Source organism: Ixodes scapularis, unplaced genomic scaffold (assembly GCF_016920785.2).
Source record: "Ixodes scapularis isolate PalLabHiFi unplaced genomic scaffold, ASM1692078v2 PGA_scaffold8__174_contigs__length_109621045, whole genome shotgun sequence".
Taxonomy (NCBI): Eukaryota; Metazoa; Arthropoda; class Arachnida; order Ixodida; family Ixodidae; genus Ixodes; species Ixodes scapularis.
This window is the reverse complement of record NW_024609883.1, coordinates 52,892,530-52,911,679: the sequence shown is the minus strand read 5'-3', so window position 1 is coordinate 52,911,679 and position 19,150 is coordinate 52,892,530. Positions and strand designations below refer to the sequence as shown.

The 19,150-nt window shown below is 44.4% G+C and overlaps 1 protein-coding gene across 1 annotated transcript in view; it reads left to right on the top strand.

Annotated features, from left to right (window-relative positions):
* The first annotated feature begins 2,087 nt into the window (after positions 1-2,087).
* The window catches only part of LOC8026951 (astacin-like metalloprotease toxin 5), a 40,448-nt gene continuing 23,385 nt past the window's right edge, over positions 2,088-19,150 (top strand). The window contains exons 1-3 of the mRNA XM_029971736.3: positions 2,088-2,551; positions 5,423-5,490; positions 15,306-15,378. Of these exons, the coding sequence (XP_029827596.2) occupies positions 2,410-2,551; positions 5,423-5,490; positions 15,306-15,378 (283 nt within the window). The 5' untranslated portion in view covers positions 2,088-2,409. The remainder of the gene's footprint in view (positions 2,552-5,422; positions 5,491-15,305; positions 15,379-19,150) is intronic.

Below are 19,150 nucleotides of genomic sequence, written 5' to 3'. Positions count from 1 at the left end.
ATCAGACGGAAATTCTATGACGTCATCAAGGGGAAATTGACGGATCACGTCTTAGGACGCGGGAAACACACCGGTCGCAGACGCGTTCTAGGCACCCCTGATAAACGATCTTGGACAAACCCCCTGGCTACATTAAAGGGGAGATGCAAAAATTCTTGTGCTTTCAATAAATACCGCTTAGAAATATTTTTTGACATAGTCGCAAGAAACGTTTAAGAAAAAAAAAGCAGCGTTCACACTCTCAAAAAAAAAAAAGAACCGTCACGTGATTTGGAGTTGATTTTTTGGCGCCAACGGTTATCCTAGCCATGCGCTGGGATTGGTAAAGCGTAGGCACGAGCTGAGTTCCAATGTAGGTTCGGTCATTCCCGTCCTTGCAGCGATTGGGCACGTGCCACTAGACGAAGGCCTGTCTAGGAATTGATTGTCACGAGCCCAAATCGAATGCTCACGGGGTGCTTGTGTCCATTGTATTAGCGGCGAGATTAAAGCCCCTTGATAAAAGCGTTTTTTACAAGTACCGCCAACCATTGTTGTGGAAGCGCGCGAGACACGTGCCATGAGCAAGTGCTCCGCCGCCATTCGCTTCCAAGGCCCGCTCATTTCAGTGCTGCGCCGCCATTTGCTTCCAAGGGCCGCTCGAGACATGGGCCTCGTGCACTCGCACATTTGACGCTACTTCCATAACAAGCGCAAACACATCGAGGGGCTTTAGGCGAGATGTTTCGGTGGCGCCCTCGTTCGGTTACGTTTCGTGACGTCATTACCTTGTGAACAACAAGTTCGATGGTGTTTGTAATGGGCATGGTGGAAGCCTGAACTCATAGCGCTCTCAAAGCAACAAAACCAACACCGTCAAAGTTGAAGTTCTTACATTCCTTTTATTTCCGTCGACCAGACATCCTTTGCTGACGTCATAGTCAGCATTCGGCCAATTGTGGTGGGCCGACCACAGCGACGCTTTCGATCGCTCACGTCGCCAATAGACGATTGCAAGCAAGGCCGTGTACTTGCTGCCCGCATGTCTCTGCTCGTGAGGACACATGCTGATGGAATTTCAAGCAGCTATGTTCACGCGCAAGCTGCACGTGCTTGCACTCAGCGGGCAACAGTCGGGGCGCCAAGCCGAGTTAAAATAAAGCCCCTCTATCCTGGGAAAAGTGGCGCCATTCATTGTTATGAAAATGCTCGAGACACGTGCCGCGCGCAAAGCTCAGTGCTGCGCTGCGCTGCCATGATCTTCCCGAGGGCTGCATGTTGCACGTGGCTTGTGCATCGGCGCACCTTGCGCTACTTTTGAAACATGAAGGGGCTTTTCGTTAAAATATCGCCACCGAGGGTATGGCAAATCTTGATGACGAAATCATAAAAATTGCATAAAAAAAAGAAAAAAACAAAAAAACACGCTGTCGAGGTTGGGTTTGCGACGCGTAATTCTAGTTTTTCTATATACGAGCTGTATTAGAGCCTTGCATCATTTTTTTCACGTCAGGAAGGCGTAGGCAAGCATCTTTGTTATGAAGCCGATCATCCAGGAGCTAGGGAGCGCGATTCTCACAGCAGGGTACCACCATCGCTGAAAGGGGCGAACGCCCACAACGATTGTCATCAAGTTCTCCGAATGAGGGACAGAAAGAAAGCGCTCTCTTTTATTCCTGGGATTAAGTGACGGCAAAAAAACGTCCTGGTCAGTGGCGTTGCGTGCGAGTTAGCTTGTGTAAAGTGAGAAACATTCCTACCCAATATCGATGCACGGCTCCTTTGAAGTGGTGTTTACGCAATAATACCTTGGACGCTTCTCATGTCACGCGGGGAGTGGCCTCTGGCGAGCCATCAATGTAAATAATGTCCGGCCTCAGCTGCGATAATACCCCACACACACGGGAAGAACCGATGACTGGGTGCGCGCTGCGCGCGATTTCCGGAACAATATACAGTCGATGAACGGAGTACTTGAGTTCTCTTATCTTCCCGTTACGACAAAGGCCGGTAATATCTCCCGTTCATCGAGACGCCGACAAGTTCAATTAATCCATCTATTATAATTACCTTCTCCCTCCAGAAACTCGCCTGCTGGAGGTCCTTGCCCTCCAGGGTGCGGTAGGCGGAAAAATCCCCAACCCTCGAGTCCACGAAAAACATAGATAACCCTACCGTTTTTGGGGGTCCAGGGGTGGCGACATCTGCGTCTGCAGCCTGGAAACTTCCACGTTCCCGCATTGTATGCCCGCCTGCGGTCTCGTATAATCTAATCTCACGCGGATCGAAGTACACAGTCCTCCGTACGTGAGTGTGTGTGCGAGTGCCGTTGGTGATCCCTCTCGCCGCCAGGCGAGGCAGCACAATACCAGCTGCCTCGCCGCATGTCTTCCTGTCGGCTGCTCTGGAGGTAAACACAACGGCTGCGGCATGATCCTCGACGTTGGATTCCTTCTGCGAGGTCCAAAAGGATGGCCAGGACAGGGAGCGTTGCTGGTCTTGGCGTCTGTCTGGTTGAGCGCGGCATGGGCTGCGCCGCTACGTCGGAATCCGCCCTGCCGGCGTCATCTGGGTGAAGCACTTTTGCTTGTCTTGCTCGCATGCGGTCGTTTGATTGAACTACGTGCCAGGATAAAATCCGGTTGTGTGTATGTTTATCCAGCATAGAACTTGATCTGTCTCAACGGGCGACGAGTCTCCCAGCTGAAGATGAAAAACTTTGCCAGTGCAGTACAACCGCTAGCCTGGGGTCTTTAACGTGCATCACGCAGTAGTGATGCACGTTATGCGCGATGCTCATCCATATCGAAAAGGGCGGGGGTGGGAATTGAGCCATTGGATCCTGGGTTCTGCAGCGGGGGCTTTCGCTCCACGTGCTCCGAGCTGGTGTGCGCTAGCCCACTCGGCCACACCCGCCCTTTTCGATCTGGATCGTGCCAGCATAATAGACCATTTGCTATATTACCCAAGCATCAAGGAGAATGCAGGGATTGGTGTTCCACGCGCCACACGCGCATGCCTTCCCCGTATTAAAGATTCGAAGTAAATAACCAAAAATAAATCGTAGACGAACGCGCGTGCAAGATGACATTTATTTTAGGTATTTGCTTTAAAAAAGTTACTACTTTTGAGGCCAGTACGTGCGGCCCGTTGAACACCAATCCCTGCATTCTCCTTGATGCTTGGGTAATCTAGCAATATGTCTATTGTCATAAATGTTGCCTGTCCTCCGTCGACTATAAAAAAAAGATTGACGTTGGCAACTGATTTAAAGTTTGTATCACTGTACAAATGAAACTAAACTGGCTTATGGTATCGTAATGTTTTTGTTTCGAGGGTTCACTTTATCGTACTCCAACTGCGGTCTCATACGTGCACAATGAATGAGTTGTCTAGTTTAGATAAAACACAAGTCTCAGAAATAAAACGAATGCCAACTTCCCCACATAAACACCCTTGAACTTTACACGTTTAATCTACTCACAGGTGTACACCCTCCGAAAGTTAGTGTTCTTTAATCGCAAATATAAACGTTCAGTCTTTGCCGAAATGTCGCGTTAGTGTTTCGAACTAGACGCCAAAGTATTCGGAGGTACCCGTTATTTTGTAAAAAAGTTATGAGCGATTTTCAGGTATTTTTAATGGGAAAATGGTAGCCGACAAAGCCCACGAATACATGGGGCTGAACTGCGCAAACTGCCGATTGTCCCATTGCAGTTTCTTGAAAATCACTTCGAGCTTTTGAATAAGGTAACGGTTAGTTCTGAAACGTTAACATCTGGTCCGGACCGCTAGCGCTACAATTGGCCGAAGACTGAGCGTTCGGCTGTTCATACCTTATTTTTGCTATGAAAAAACAACACTGGCAATGTTTTTGGGGACTTAGGCTAGGTGGCGCAAGCTACCGCCTGTTACAATAGGTAGTCGTTAACATTCATCCATCCATCCGGAGACGTTCTAGATTGTGAATAATAAATTATACGAAGGAAACACGAAGGTCCTTGTTGTACGACTTTAGTGGAAAATCTTGTTTGTATGAGAAATGTATTGGTCCTGTAAACGCATATGACCAAATAAGATCTTATAATAACATACAAAGACCTACATGAGTATGTGAGAGGTTATAAGAAATTGATAATAACTCTCTTACAACTGCTTATATAATCTTATATTGATCTTATATTTTCTTGTAAGGTTCTTATATGACCTTATATATTCTTAATTGAATAATATGTGCTTATTGAACGAATAAATTTCTCATAAGAATTAGATTTTTCACTAGGAGAGTGAACGACAAACCGCAATCTCTAAAATCGTCAGCGAAAAGCTATATTTCTTCTTTACTTTCTCGTCCTTTTACGAACATTCTCTATAAAACCTTCAGCGTAAAGGTTAGTAGTTCTAAGCTAGAAATTTCGCTTAACGTTGCCTCCCAGTTGGTTTTTTCGTCCTTAAGGTCATATCGCATTTCGCCAGAGAGATATGTATTTTGTTGTCCGGAAGAACTCGCATGAAGTGATGCTCGTACGCGTTTCATGTGGCAACTTGAGAGGTATCAACGCAGAGGTTGTTGTGAATTTTGCTACGTTTCAAGAAGGATGCCTCACGAAGCAAGGAGAGTACTGGCTTTCCTTTGGAAAGCAAAACATAGGAAAACGATATTTGCTCGCTTTGTGAGGGTCACAGTAGATATCGCTATCGTGGTGAACAAAATGGTACACCCGGGGACCTGGCTGTTATGACACACTTGACTAATTTTACTCGTGAGACGGCGAGTTTGCCGAGTTGGGTTTTAATTAATGTTTATTTTTTGGTGAAAATGAGCATGTTGAAGTAAAAGAGGATACTTGTTCTTTGTTCTAGCTTAACCATTCAGAATCGGTTGGAGTGAAAATTTAATACAACCTGAAAACATATTTTATGGTTTCTTTAACGAGCAGAATTTGCACGGCACTTCAATTTTAATCCTTTTCTCGTCAAAACTTTGCCAGTAGATATATTAGGATTCTTACGGAAAATACGAAAAGTTATACAATTTTGATTTAAGATGCTTAAAGATTAGTTATAATCATGAGCAAGGGACATATGCTTTACATCATTACGAAAATTATAGATCGAGAAAACAAGAAATACTTTCAGCCTTTCCACTTCAGTGAAGAAGGAAGCGCAGCGGAGCTGGTACTATGTGCCGTCATCTATGAGCGACGGCGGCAAACCAGACAAACGGCAGGTAGGTTGTCTGGTTGCAGCCGTCGCTCATAGATGGCGGTAGCTGTCGAGAGCGTTGTATTGAGATTTATTTGTCCACGGACGCGAAACTGGGAAAACTAGCCGTTAAGAGCTCCGCTGTAAAAATAAATATTTTTTTTTTGTTTTTTTTTTAAATATACACAAAAAGAAAACAGTGCATGTCTAATGGCTGACTCTCCTTCCGATGTCACAGGCAACATCGCCATGGAGAACTACGGGCTTTTCGAAGGCGACATCCTACTGCCTGGGAATATGACTGACGTACGTAAACCAATCCACAAACTTTGACGACCCCTAAAAATAAACTTTTGCCGCCAGCGCAGCTGACTAAGTAGGCAGCGCGCCCGCGGCCTAACGATTATCACGCTTGCCTTCCTTGCAGGAGGCCAGGGTTCGACTCCTGGCCGCGTTTACACATTCTTGTTTACGCTGTAATGTGATGTTCTGGTAAATTCGAGAACCGTCTTGCTAATTCGAGGTTAGAATGTTCTACGCGCCAAACCTTCTACGCCGCATGTTCGAGAAGCCCACGCGTGTACAAAATGGGCTCCGCCTGGCGAGCCGAGTCAGTCTCGCCCCAGCGCTCGATCCTGCGGTTTCGCCGACATCGACGCCCGCGACGCTCTGCTGTTTTCTTTTGTTCCCTTTTTGTTTTGGGCACAGGTTCGCCCCATTAAACGTCTAGTTTCTACAGTTATCATCGCCTCATCAATTGACATTCGTGACACTGTATATTTAGAGTTTCTGAGTACCCGTGGGAGCTTTCACTATTCAACAGTAGATTGCGATCTGGCTTGCATACTCAGCAAGTGTTACTATTATGGAGTCTAATTCCTCCCCGACTTTTCAACCCGAAGAAAAATACCCCGGCCAAGTTTATTCCATAAACTATATTACAACATCACACTTCGCAGAAGGCTTATTACACCTCCTCTTTATGTTTCACATAGACTTGACCCTCAACACTAAGTTTGCATCCCATATGATCGCAACAATGTCTTTCACCACACCTTCATACCATCTACAGCCTGTGACTGGAACCACCCTCGTGCTCCCATAGTTTAAATACCAAATTTTAAAACAGGCTTGTGTCATCATCTAGCCAATGCTTACTTTCATGTAATGCACTAAGAATAAATAGAGTAAAAAATAAATAAAAATGAATAGGTATGGCGGAATGAAACTAAGTTGAAAGGGGTTGAATTTGAATGCTATAAAATAAGCGGCTATGATCATAGAGTAAAAGAAAACCAGTAGTGCATTGAAGACATGTCAGTGGTAGCAGCAAATCACTCAACAAATAACTAATGTGTAAAAGTTGCCAAACTAAACTTTTTTTTAAATTTTATTTTCGACAAAGGAAAGTTGACAAGTCACCGTATTGAGTTGCGAACGAAATAAACAAACTTGTTAAAAATAAGAAGCGTGGACACTAAACGCGTCTTCTTTCTTTAGCGTTCCGTCTGCTTCCTCCTCTCCGGTCCGTCTTACCCTCGCCCTACCTTCTTGAGTTGCAACGGACTATAGGCACATATGGCACGCCCCAGCAAATGACTTAGAAATAATTTATATAATCCCAGTAAGAGAGGGGAGATAATTCGAAACAGGGCATTAAGCTACAATATATTCCAGACTATATATACCAGCGTCATGTCACTTGCAACCGCGTAGGTCCCCAAGCCTATTCCTTACGCCGTAAGCTTTCCGACTGCTCCTTCTTCATAAGATATATCAAAACACTTCGATGAAAACGTCCCTTCACTTCACACTTGACCAAGTCTCCGCCGGAGGTGACAATTTGAGCAAAATCAAATATATTTAGGATTGACTTTAGTTTTTCGCAAACTTCACACTACAACTTGCAATTGAAAAATTAAATCTCCTTCCGAATGAGATTGTTACAAAAGTTGACATAATACGTTATATGAACTTCTCAGAACTTCTTAGTAATTTTACAAACCATATAGTAATGAGGCTTAAAAATTATTAAGCAGTTTGTACCTTCCACTGTTAATTGTATTCGCACGCCATACATTCTTCCTACTGTTTTTGTTATGTTTTTTTTTTCTCACAAAATTGTGAAATTACATTTTTCTCTCTTCTTTAATACCTGGAAGCCGATACTCAAGGTAAATAAATTAATAAATACATAACATATGTTCCAGCACTATCGCAGTTATACGACACTTTAACATTTAAATTAATGATTTTTGCAGAAATATACGCGATAAGCTATATCCAACATAAGGTCCAGCTTCAGTGCTGCTTTGTTTTAATATTTATTCAATTGGTGCGTCAAATGGTCCTATGTATATTCCAATATAATGCTTTTAATATCGTCGTCCTCATAAGGCGACAACTCCAATCGTCGTCGTCATAAGATTCCAATTGGTTGGAATCGATTGGAATTGGATTAGAATCGGTCAGAATTGACGATTGGAATTGAAAGGATACTTTTCTGAAGCTCCTCCTGTAAGCTTGAATTTTCCCGATTTTCCGCTAGTTTTCGTGTCATGGATGATCCTATTGTAAAGGAAGCGTCAACCAGTGCTCCACGAAGATATCAATGTGAATCTTGTAGAGCTCGTTTCTACCCAAAGTAGCAATACCTTGTCAGCTTCCCTGGCTGCAACAGAAAATTCCACTGGAGATGCTTAAACATTGGCCTCGAGGAATACAATATTTTCGTAAAATATGGGACCAGCACTTTTAAACGCACGGGTTGCGCCCGGCGCCGTAGTAAGTCATCGAAAGAATAGGTTTACATACTATACTCTATTTCACCATATGATGTACCACAGGGAAGGCTACAAGCGCGAGCTCCTTGCTCTAGGGAACGTCTCGGCGGCACAAGCTCTTGTGCACTAAGGGCAGCTGCCAATGCTATGAGCTCGCGCTTCTAGCCTTTGCTGCGTTACAACATAAGGTGAAATGGAGTGTAGGGAGTATTCACCGGACGGCCATATTTGTGGGTGCTGTTTAGAGCGCATGCTCAGAACGAGCTCACATCAATATGCTGCTAAGACCGGCACTCTTGATGGTGCGGAATGCACGTTCCAAAAGAACTGTAGAAGCTCGCCGTCAGCACGCGCTCAGCATTCGCGCACACAGCTATGGCCGCCAGTGAATACTCCCTATAGACCCTTTGCAGCAGCTGTGAATGGACGCCGCCATAACTGACCTTCAGTTTTTGTTTCCTCTTATTCCGTTGATTTCACTTCATCATTACCATAGCAGGCCAGGTTATTGCCATATTAGATTCAACTGTGTCCCTTTCTAAAGCATCGGCCTTTGTAGAGGATCGTCAACTACCGTTTCAGTTGCTCGGCATCTCGGTAAGACAAGAGAAGGTCAGCAATGGCGGCTGTAATTTGGCGCGTGTGTAAAGCGTCTATAGATACGTCGTATGACATGGCGAACGCTTCCACGTGTGAGCTAGCTTAGGCACAGGATGGCCTTTACGTCCCCGCTGGTTTGCTGCGCGTGATCGACACTATGGCAAGAAAACTTGACATTTTGATCGCCGAGTTCAAGTGCTTCGGAGCGGAAAACCAACACCTTTCCTCCGAAGTGCAGCAACTGCGCAAAAACCCTGTGGATTGTCTCCCACTTCATCAACACCACTTTATGCTGCCGCTGCTGCCCCGACATCCCGCGTGTCTTCAGCGGCAAGCAAGGCTTCGTTTGCTCCACGTCTCCTTGAGCACCCAAACAACTGGCCTACTCTTTCAAGTTCAAACTTAACGACTCTCGTAGAACCTGCCCTTCCTTCACCTCCGTCTGAATTTCGTGGTGGGGATGAAGCACATCCCGCGAGCTTGACGAATGACGGCTTCACCGATGTCAAGTCTCGACGAGGTGCCAAGCCGCCTATTAGCGGCGAGATGTTTTGGTGGCGCCCTCCTATGGTTCCCCCTTGTGACGTCATTACCTTGCAAACAGCAAGTTCGATGGTGTTTGTAAATAGCATGGTGGAAGCTTGAAATCATTGCGCTCTTAAAGAAACACTGTCAACACCGTCAAAATTGAAGTTCTTTCATTCCTCTTATTTCGTCAATAATAAATCCCCTTTCTTACGTCATTGTCAGCGTTCGGCCAATCATGGAAGGCCGACCACAGCGACGCTCTCGGTCGCGCACGTCGCCAATTGGAGCTGCTAAATATGCCACGGTGGATTCTGTTGCAAGGTCCGAACACCGAATGGCTTTTTTTTTGTATCTCGACTTCGACCGAATACGTGGGTTGCCGATATCCAGGCGCTTGTCGAGCCGGTTTCTAGACGCGAAGTCAATGTTTGCTCCGGATGGTAACTCGATTTCACTCGTATACTTCCTTCCATTTGTCTTGTGACCAGGCCTTGTTTGACACGATTTACAAACCTGGAGTGTTGTCCGGAGGGCAGTATTTTTCATAAATTCTTTGGCCAGATTGACCATGCTCTCGAAACGACATCGAGATGAAAATGGCAGCAGTGCTGAGCATTTTTGCTTATCAAAACGTTGGAGGACTCGGCACAAAGGCTGACGAGTTTATGTCCTAGCTTTGAATGACCACCAAATTTGATGTTATTTGTTTATCGGAAACGTGGCTCTGCGAAGGCATTTCGAAATCGAATTATTTTACACCTAATTTTAATGTCTACCGCCGCGACAGTGACTATATTAACACAGGGCAAAGACTAGGTGGTGGCGTATTAATACCGCTTCACTCTACGCTTGAGTCACACCGAAGGTTCGATCTAGAATCGTATTCACAATGCTTACGGGCAGAAATTAAGACTGCTGGTGTCTTTAACTACCTTATTGGGAAATACTATTTTCCACCGCTATGCGAACATTAGATATTTATTGAGCATCTTGAGACGCTGTGAACAAGTAACCTTCGATAGGTGCCGAGTTCAAACATACGAAGGTTTTAACGTTCCTGGAAGAGATTGATCATTGGGCGTTGTAAACGGTGGCTATTTAATCACGTCAAATAAGGCAGCTATCTTTTACATTTTGTGTAGTGAACCAACTTAACAGTTTCGAAAACTCCGCGGGTTATGTTCTTGACGTAACGTTATTATTATTACAATCGAATGAATGAGTAATGTTTCGATCCCTCTAGTACAAATTAATGGATATCATGCACATCTCAAGGTTCAAATATGGCTTCCAAACAAGTTGCACGTATCAAACAGACCTTTTCCTTACTGTTATCTCAAAGGAGATTATTCCGAAATTTATAGATACCTTCATAATTATAACTGGAGCGATGTTCTTGCATGGATGATACCGATCTCGCAACATAAGCTTTTATTTCAGTTGTGTAAGATGGGGGGGGGGGGGGGGGGTTAGCATTTTAGAGCGCAGCTCTTAGGCGCCCGTTCCCGGCTTGAGCGGCGTCGCCGTCGCCGTCGCCGTCGGCGTCGGCGTAACCGCGCGGTGCATTATGGGTAAATTTCCCCGCTAAATCTAGCGGAAAAATTTCCCCGCAAAATCTAGCGGAAAAACTTCCCCGCTAGATCTAGCGGAAAAATTTCCCCGCTAAATCTAGCGGAAAAAATTTCCCCGCTAAATCTAGCGGAAAAAATTCCCCGCTACATCTAGCGGAAAATTTTCCCCGCTAAATCTAGCGGAAAAATTTCCCCGCTAAATTTAGCGGAAAAAATTTCCCTGCTAAATTTAGCGGAAAAACTTCCCCGCTAAATCTAGCGGAAAAACTTCCCCGCTAAATCTGGCGGAAAAATTTCCCCGCTAAGTCTAGCGGAAAAATTTCCCCGCTAAATCTAGCGGAAAATTTTCCCCACTAAATCTAGCGGAAAAAATTTCTCCGCTAAATCTAGCGAAAAAATTTCCCCGCTAAATCTAGCGGAAAAATTTCCCCGCTAAATTTAGCGGAAAAAGTTTCCCCGCTAAATTTAGCGGAAAAACTTGCCTGCTAAATCTAGCGGAAAAAATTCCCCGCTAAATGTGGCAGAAAAATTTCCCCGCTAAATCTAGCGGAAAAATTTCCCCGCTAAATGTAGCGGAAATTTCCCCGCTATATCTAGCTAAAAACTTCCCCGCTAGATCTAGCGGAAAAATTTCCCGCTAAATCTAGCGGGGAAGTTTTTAGCTAGATCTAGCGGAAAAATTTCCCGCTAAATATAGCGGAAAAATTTCCCCGCTAAATCTAGCGGAAAAACTTCCCCGCTAAATCTAGCGGAAAAATTTCCCCGCTAGATCTAGCGGAAAAATTTCCCCGCTAAATCTAGCGAAAAAAATTTCCCCGCTTATCCTAGCGGAAAAAATTTCCCCGCTAAACCTAGTGGAAAAAGTTCCCCGCTAAATCTAGCGGGGAAATATTGGTCACGTGACCTGGGGGGTCACGTGACCCCTCCCCGAGGTCACGTGACCCCTGCCCGAGGTCACGTGACCCCTCCCCGAGGTCACGTGACCCCTGCCCGAGGTCACGTGACCCCTTCCGAGGTCACGTGACCTGGGGGGGGCACGTGACTCCCCCTCCACGTGGATCCCCTCCCCTGAGGTCACGTGACCCCAACAAGGTCACGTGCCCTCGGGGGGGGGGGGTCATGTGTGACCCTTTCCCCTATGTCACGTGACCCCCGAGAAACCGTGGCCCTCAGTACACTTCCCTCCTCCTCCATCAAGAGCTGCGCTCCAATTCGGCGTTACAGGGAGTGGTAAACGGCTTTCACTTTTTTGTTTCAAAACACATTTCTCAAGTTTTCATTTACCCGGACTGGTTTTCCAATAATTGTAATGTGTACCTCCAGAGAGAAAAAAAAAAAATCCATAAACTTAAAAAAAAGGCTTTAGCTTTTGGCGCATTAAATGGAGTTTTTCGTGCTCTTGCCAAAAAGTTGTGCTCGCGCGATAAACAGGCACATCTAGATGATGTGGAGCGCAGTCTGAACCGCCGCCCCAAAAAATTTTTTTTGGAATTTTGCAAAACAGCTTACTCGTAACAAAGCACATAAAAGTTCACTGCGGGATTTTTCTGATGGAAATGCTAAATATTTTTCGTCTACACTTGAGGTGAAAGATTGTTTTGCAAACCCTTTTAGTCGATGCTACACGGTTGGCCAGCCAATTATTCAGCCTATTAACATAGAAGTAAACTGTCAGGATGTTTGACATGTGTTTAGAGTAGATACGGATGAAAAAACTCGAAATGCAATCTGCTGGGGTAGATTGCATTTCGAGCTTCTTAACCAAAGGTTGTGGTGATTTGATTGCACCGAATTTGAAACAAATAAAAAAAAATTCTGCTATTACTACTACTACTACTGCTACTACTGTTACTGCTACTGCTACCACTACTACTACTACTACTACTACTACTATTTTTATGTACCTGTCACTTTGCTAAAATCAGTTCCCATCGCTTTGGAAGAAAGCGGTTGTCGTGCCAGTATTGAGGGGGGGGGGGGCGATTAATCGATTGTCACTAATCATCGGCCTGTTTTTTTTTACTGTGCGGCCTTTCTAAGGTGTTTGAGAAAGTTATTCATAAACGTATAACTTATTACTTTTATAAAAAAATTAAAGGCGTCGCAGCATGGGTTGATTACGAAACGGTCAGTTAAAACCAACTTGTGCTCCTTTTTACACTATGCTGCACATATTGTTACGAAAGGGGGAGACGGAGATGCTATTCGTTTCGATATGTCTAAAGCTTTCTATTAAGTTTATCATGATTTATGAGCTATATCTCTACAAATTATTGTTCTACGGTTGTTGTTCTGAACTACTTCTCTGGTTTCAAAGCCATGTCGTACGAATAACGTTTGAATTTCTAGTGTCCATTCTGAACTATTTTGCTCAACTCCAAATGTTTACCGGGGGTCTATTGTTGGGCCTTCTCTCTTTCTGATATTTGTTAACTATGTAGCGTCAAGTGTCGAAAAAGTTTTTTTTTTTGTTTTCGGATGCTGTTAAGATTTTTTGCGCGAGTTGCTACTCATCTTGATTGCTATGCCCTTCAGCATGACGTCGTGAATAACATACTGCAATGGCCTTTGGCGAATAATTTGCTCCTAAATACTACCCAAACTAAGGTTATCTCTTTGAGCAAACTTCATGCTGTTATGCATTTCACTTAGTCTCTGGGAGGAACTCCAATCGAACGCGTGACTGTAATGAAAGATCTCGGTGTGTGCCTTGACAGCTCGTTGTCATTCAATGCTCATGTTTTTTTTTATTGTTGGCCGTGCAATAAAAAAACCTTTGGTGTTATATCTCGTATAACTAAAAAGTTCAGGCACCCTGCTAGTATGATATGTTTCTTTTGTGCTTTAGTTTGTTCATGGTTTGAATTTGCCTCTGCGATTTGGAATTCTCTGTCATGCACACAGCCTCTAAGCATTGAATCGGTGCAAAAGGAATGATACGCATATACGACAGACACTTTCAGCGTCGCTTTTATTATGATTATGAATTTCTTCTTAATAGTGTTTTATTTGTGTCTTTGTCAAATAGACAATTAGAGCGTGATTTGATTTTTTTGCACAGGGTTCTAAATGGTTGGATGAATGCTAACCTACCTCTGGGTTCTGTTGATCTTTATGTTCCTTGTCGCGTTACCAGAAATTTTACTGTCTTTTGCGTTCCATCCAGTTCTAAACTCTCACCACTGTCCCGTATGATAATTTTATGTAATAGTATCGCATCCTCTAAGATGGACATTTCCACGTATCCATCAGTTTTTCGCAAAGACTTAAAGAGTTTAATTGAAAGTTGAAACTGGAGTCCATTTTGTGTGAAGTGTGCCGACTATTTATAGCCATGCTAATTTGTACATTTACATTTGATGCTGTTGGTGTGTTTCTTCTTTCATCTTGTTTTGTGCGCCAATCCGCGTGGTCGTTTTTGGACACATAAAATAAACATTTATATTTATTACTATTATTATTATTATTACATTGATTATCTACGGTGTCTAGCAATTACAGAACCTGAATAAGCTGCGTACGATCTGTTCCCTAAATATGGGAGGATACGTAGCCTTGTTGCCATAGAGCAAACGAAATCAGATAGTTTGAAACGTTTCAAACTCAGCTGGTGTGTTCGAAGACACTTTAAATGAGTGTACTGGGTGAAGTTAGTAGAGAAAATTTATGATCTTTTATTTGTAGTTTTGTCGCTATCGGTAAGGTTATGGTTACTTCGTAAAGTATTCATAGCCCATCATTGGAGGCGAACGGCATAATGAAGGTTCCTCAGTTGTCCCATTTCCTGCGCGAGCTTGCTACCTTAGATAACGCTTGGGCGTCACTTGGGATTTGAACGTGCACGGCAGAAAAAGCTCGACGGAAAGCAACGACCTCGTACTGGAGGTCAGACATACGAAAGAAATACCCTGCCTTTCTCATTCTGTTAGTGAGCGTAGGACGTTTTGCTTGTTTACATTGTGTAAGATGTTTCATGTATTTTATTTCGTTCTTTAAAGAAAAAATGAAACCGGTTACCTTTCACCTTTCTTTTCGAAAACACCCTGTTCTGAAGTAGATTATAAAGTTCTATACATTTTTGCATGTCCCAATCAAATACTTAACTTCCCATGGTTAGTAGGCCAGATAGGCATAAAAAGAATTCAAAAGAAGTGATCGAGAGATAATTAATGATACTAGAAATATCCCGATCGATCAAAAATTATAAACACGCGTGCCTTATGCATTGCTGCGACCTATATTTACTCTGGAAGAACTTGTAATAGGGCTAATTGGTCAATGTTAGGACGAAAGAACAAAAAAAGACGCGTCCAATGTAAAAGAAATGAACTGTAGAAGAACTTGTAATTGGTCTGTGATCTTTTGATGGCGCCTGTGCGCGTCCTCTTTCTTGTGTCGGTTGTTTTTTGTGCTTTATACTCCTTAATCTATATTCATTGTCAACGGGAGAGATTCCAGACTCGTACCTTTCACTAGTTTCACGGTATCCGCGTAGTTCCACCATAGTAGTACCGGACGCTAAGAATTAAAAGCGTAGCTCGCGGGGCTTTCGGGGAATGTTCTTGTGCCGCGGTCTACGCTCTGAGGCGTGTTAATTTGATTCCTTGATAGAAGGTCGTTCACTGATTGACACACGCAGAGGACTGCCGTGACCAGCGATACTGCCCTGTGGCCTGACGGAGTGATACCCTTTGTGGTCGAATCCAGCCTGGGTAAGTTTCTTCCGGAAACGTCGCATTAGACCTATACTAATATTTACAAAATCTGGGGCGTGCGCCCCTATATTACTGCGCCGCAAGTGTGGAATAACGTTGTCGGCAGAACGAGCACACTAAAGCCGGTGTCGCACCGCTCGTACATCTATAGCTTCCTCTAAACTCACAAAGCCTGGCAGTTCGACGACGGAGCCATGTAGAATGCCTGGTCGCAGACTTGGAGCGCGAGGATCTGGTAGCACATAGCATGAAAGAGCCGTTTCGCTGGGAACCTGGACGTCAGCGCACAGCTTTTGCAGCGGCGACGACCCGAAACACACGCGTTCGCTCGGGAGAAGTGTGTTTCGGCGTCTCGCCGCAGCGGGGCGCGAGTCACGAGGCTCTCCTCTCATCCGTCGTCTGCCGCTCCTCCTTTTCCCTTTCGGCGGCCGCTTCTCGTAGCGAACTGCCAGGCTTTGTCAGTACAGAGAAGGATATGGTAGATCATACAAAAGGCACGGTGTTGACAGCAGACATGATAGCAGAGTGATGCGCGGACACTCCTCGAGCATCTACGAGGAAGGCTTGCCTCACCAGGCATACCTGTGCCCAAAACATGTCTGCAAATATTTTTTTACATGACCAATGTTACACGAGACTAAATTTGCCGCAAACAGTGTCTGTAGGCTGTCTTTTGCACGATGGATTACCGGCGCGTCCGAGGCTTAAAGGACTATCCTTGCTGTACGCGACTTTTGTCGTCCCCGACCTAAAAACTCTCTGCGCCTTATATAGAAACTCACGCGATCCGGATTAGTGGCGAGGCGAAAGCTCGGCGGGCACTTATAGGGCGAGAGTAGGATTTTTGCTGTGGGCGAATCAAGTCGTGTTCTGTGTGAATAGCCTTTACCATGCGCTAACATATCGTCATCTGAGAATGTTGTTTCGTTGTCAAGTAGCGATTCATTTTTTTTTGCTGCGTTGTTTTTGACGTTTAATTAATTTTGTGACATAAAATGAAGAAACGAGGCGCGGTAAAAGTTGTCATTTTGCTTAAATTATATGGCGTTCTGCAGGGGTACACACTCTGTAGCGTAAACGCTGCATAGTCGTCAGTATATGTCGGTTAGAATGGAGCTTAAAATTTGAAATCCACATTTTTTAGTAGAAAAAATTATTAAACCGAGGCGAGACTTTGAAAGCGTAAGGATATTATTTAAATATATAAAAAAAGATAAAGAACTCTAGGGTTTTGTTTGCTCAGGTAAGCTGGTATAAATTCCTCCCGCAAACACTTTCCCACATGGGCATCGATGAAAAGTGGACATCTTGAATTTCTTATGAAGAGTTTGTTTCACATGCACTGGCACCGTTTGAGTTCTCTCCCAGAAGGCATCACCCTCGCAGAGTGTCGCACAAAGAACCGATCCCGAACGAACTGGTGCTGCAGCCAGCTATGTTGTTGTGGCAAGAGTAGCAACCTCAAACAAAAAATATCGCCCTGTTGTTCGACATGACAGGCGGCAACATGAAACAGTGCAGTCGCTGCAATGTTTATATTTGCGATGACTTAAACAACTCGATTGTCGTGAAGATATTTCGAGACCTCGTATGTTTCCGCCACAAGCTGACAAAATAAAACAACTGTAAGGAATAACAAAAAGTGAGAAATCTTTCATGGTAATAAAACACGAGATTCAGGAACACAGAATGGGACGAACACAACACAACGTCTCAAACACAGCTCTGAGCTGTGTTTGAGAGCTGTGTTTGAGACGTTGTGTTGTGTTCGTCCCCTTCTGGTGTTCCTGAGTCTCGGGTTTTATTACCATGACTCATCACCAGCTCGCTTGTTTTTGAAGTATTATTGAAATCTTTCAGTTCTTATACCATGTTTGCAATGAAGAAAACAATGTTTATACTATTCGCGCGGAAGCTTAAGCAGTTTTAAGCGGAAACCACGGAAAGGATGCGGTTTCAAACTATTCTGTTGGAATCTCCAGCAATACGTTTCGCGACACCTTCGATTTCGATCCTTGGTTGCATATATACGTAGCTGTGTAAGCTCTTATTTCTATTGAGAGCGATAAAATCAAAAACTTCCTGAAAAAAAAAGCAGGAAAGGAAAACGAGGGTGCGGAATAACTGGTGTAGGTAAATGTGAAACATACTGATTTTACTAAAGCCTTGGTTAAAATCACCATGTTCAGCTCACTCGGCTACTAATTGGATGCATCACAAGTACTTCTGGGAGAGTATTCTTGACAAATGTCGGCTCGGGAGTTCACAATCGGCCATATTTCGGTGATAACTTCTTCTCACGCGTATACCTATATGAGCTGTATCTGGCGTATTTTAACCTAATTTTTTTTTTTTTTGCGCCACAAAGCTTCAAATCATTAACCTATATATGCGGAGCGAAAGTTCGTCTGCTCGTTGCACAGGGGTTGCGATTAGGTCAGAGCGCCAAACTTTTATTGGCTGATTGAAAAAAAAGAAAATAGTGGGTAGACCTCAAGGCGTCTAGCCTTGTGGTCCACTCACTATCTTTCCATTCAAAGCCAATCAGAAGTCGGCGTCGCTCTGACGTCACCACAACTTGTGCACAAGAAGCAGACGACTTGCTCTCCGCATACCCACGAGAAAGATCTCGCTGCCGCTGATGCGTTTTTCCCGCACCTTTTTACTCATTGCGTAGATTTCAGCGACTGTACGGAAACAAAAGAAATCAAAAGTGTGGGTTGTCAATAACCCGTTCCCTCCATGAAAAAACGGGAAGTCACAATTTAAGCTCGCGTTAAATCCCGTCTCTCGCGGGACGCGATTTTTAGCAGAAAATTGCGTCCCGCTTCGTAAGAATGCAGTTCGTAGCAGATCAGTAGCGGACGATTCCCTGTCGTCTGCTGTCGCACCTCGTCTGCCTCGCCTGAGCGATGCACGACAGGATCGCATTCTTGCGCACGTTAGAATCTCTCGGTGCAGCGAGTGCATGCACTTTTGGAGTGCCGGTCGGAACGAACTCGCTGCACGCTGCGAGTAGGCACGCGGGGGCGCGAACTCGCTATGGTAGGCTAGATGAACTCTCTGACGTTACGGCACTGCGGTGGCTCTGCTCTCGACACTGGCACACGCTTCACTTCCCTGGAATCTGGTTTCTGCGAACGCGCTCACCTGATGGGTGCAAACGCTGACTTGTTTGTGCATATGTAGTGCATTGGTCGAGAGAGTGTATAGCGTCGCGCTTGCATACGTAAAACACGCGAATCGGAGTCAGTATCCCTGTTCCCTTCCCTGGACGAAAAACTACTTGATTTCACCAACCGCGACTGGTGTCGGAAATATTGGAACGTCTTTTCCAGATGGGTCGTGGCAAGAAGGGCGGGGGTCTCTTTCGGGTTTTTGGGAGGGAAGCCTCTAGATAGGGAGGATCACTGTAGGAAGCACCGAGGCTAAGCTGAAGAGGCAATGGACGAGCGCTGGCGTACAACAAGGCCTCTATTAGCTTTTAGAAAAAAAGCATTCAATACGTAGGAGCAGAATATCAGGAACACTCTTATTTATTAATTCATTAAACGATGGAATTGATTGCTGTAAAGGCTTTTAAGAAACACTTAAAGATTACAAAATAAGCACACACAGGGCGTACCATATTTACAATATGTCCCCCCCCCCTTTAAAAAAAAAAAATAAAAAAATACAAGTTATTTTTACCTTAGAAATAAACTACGCATTCTCGAACGCTCATTTTCCGCCCAAGTGTAGAGCTAACGGTCCAGACAAGTTGCCACAG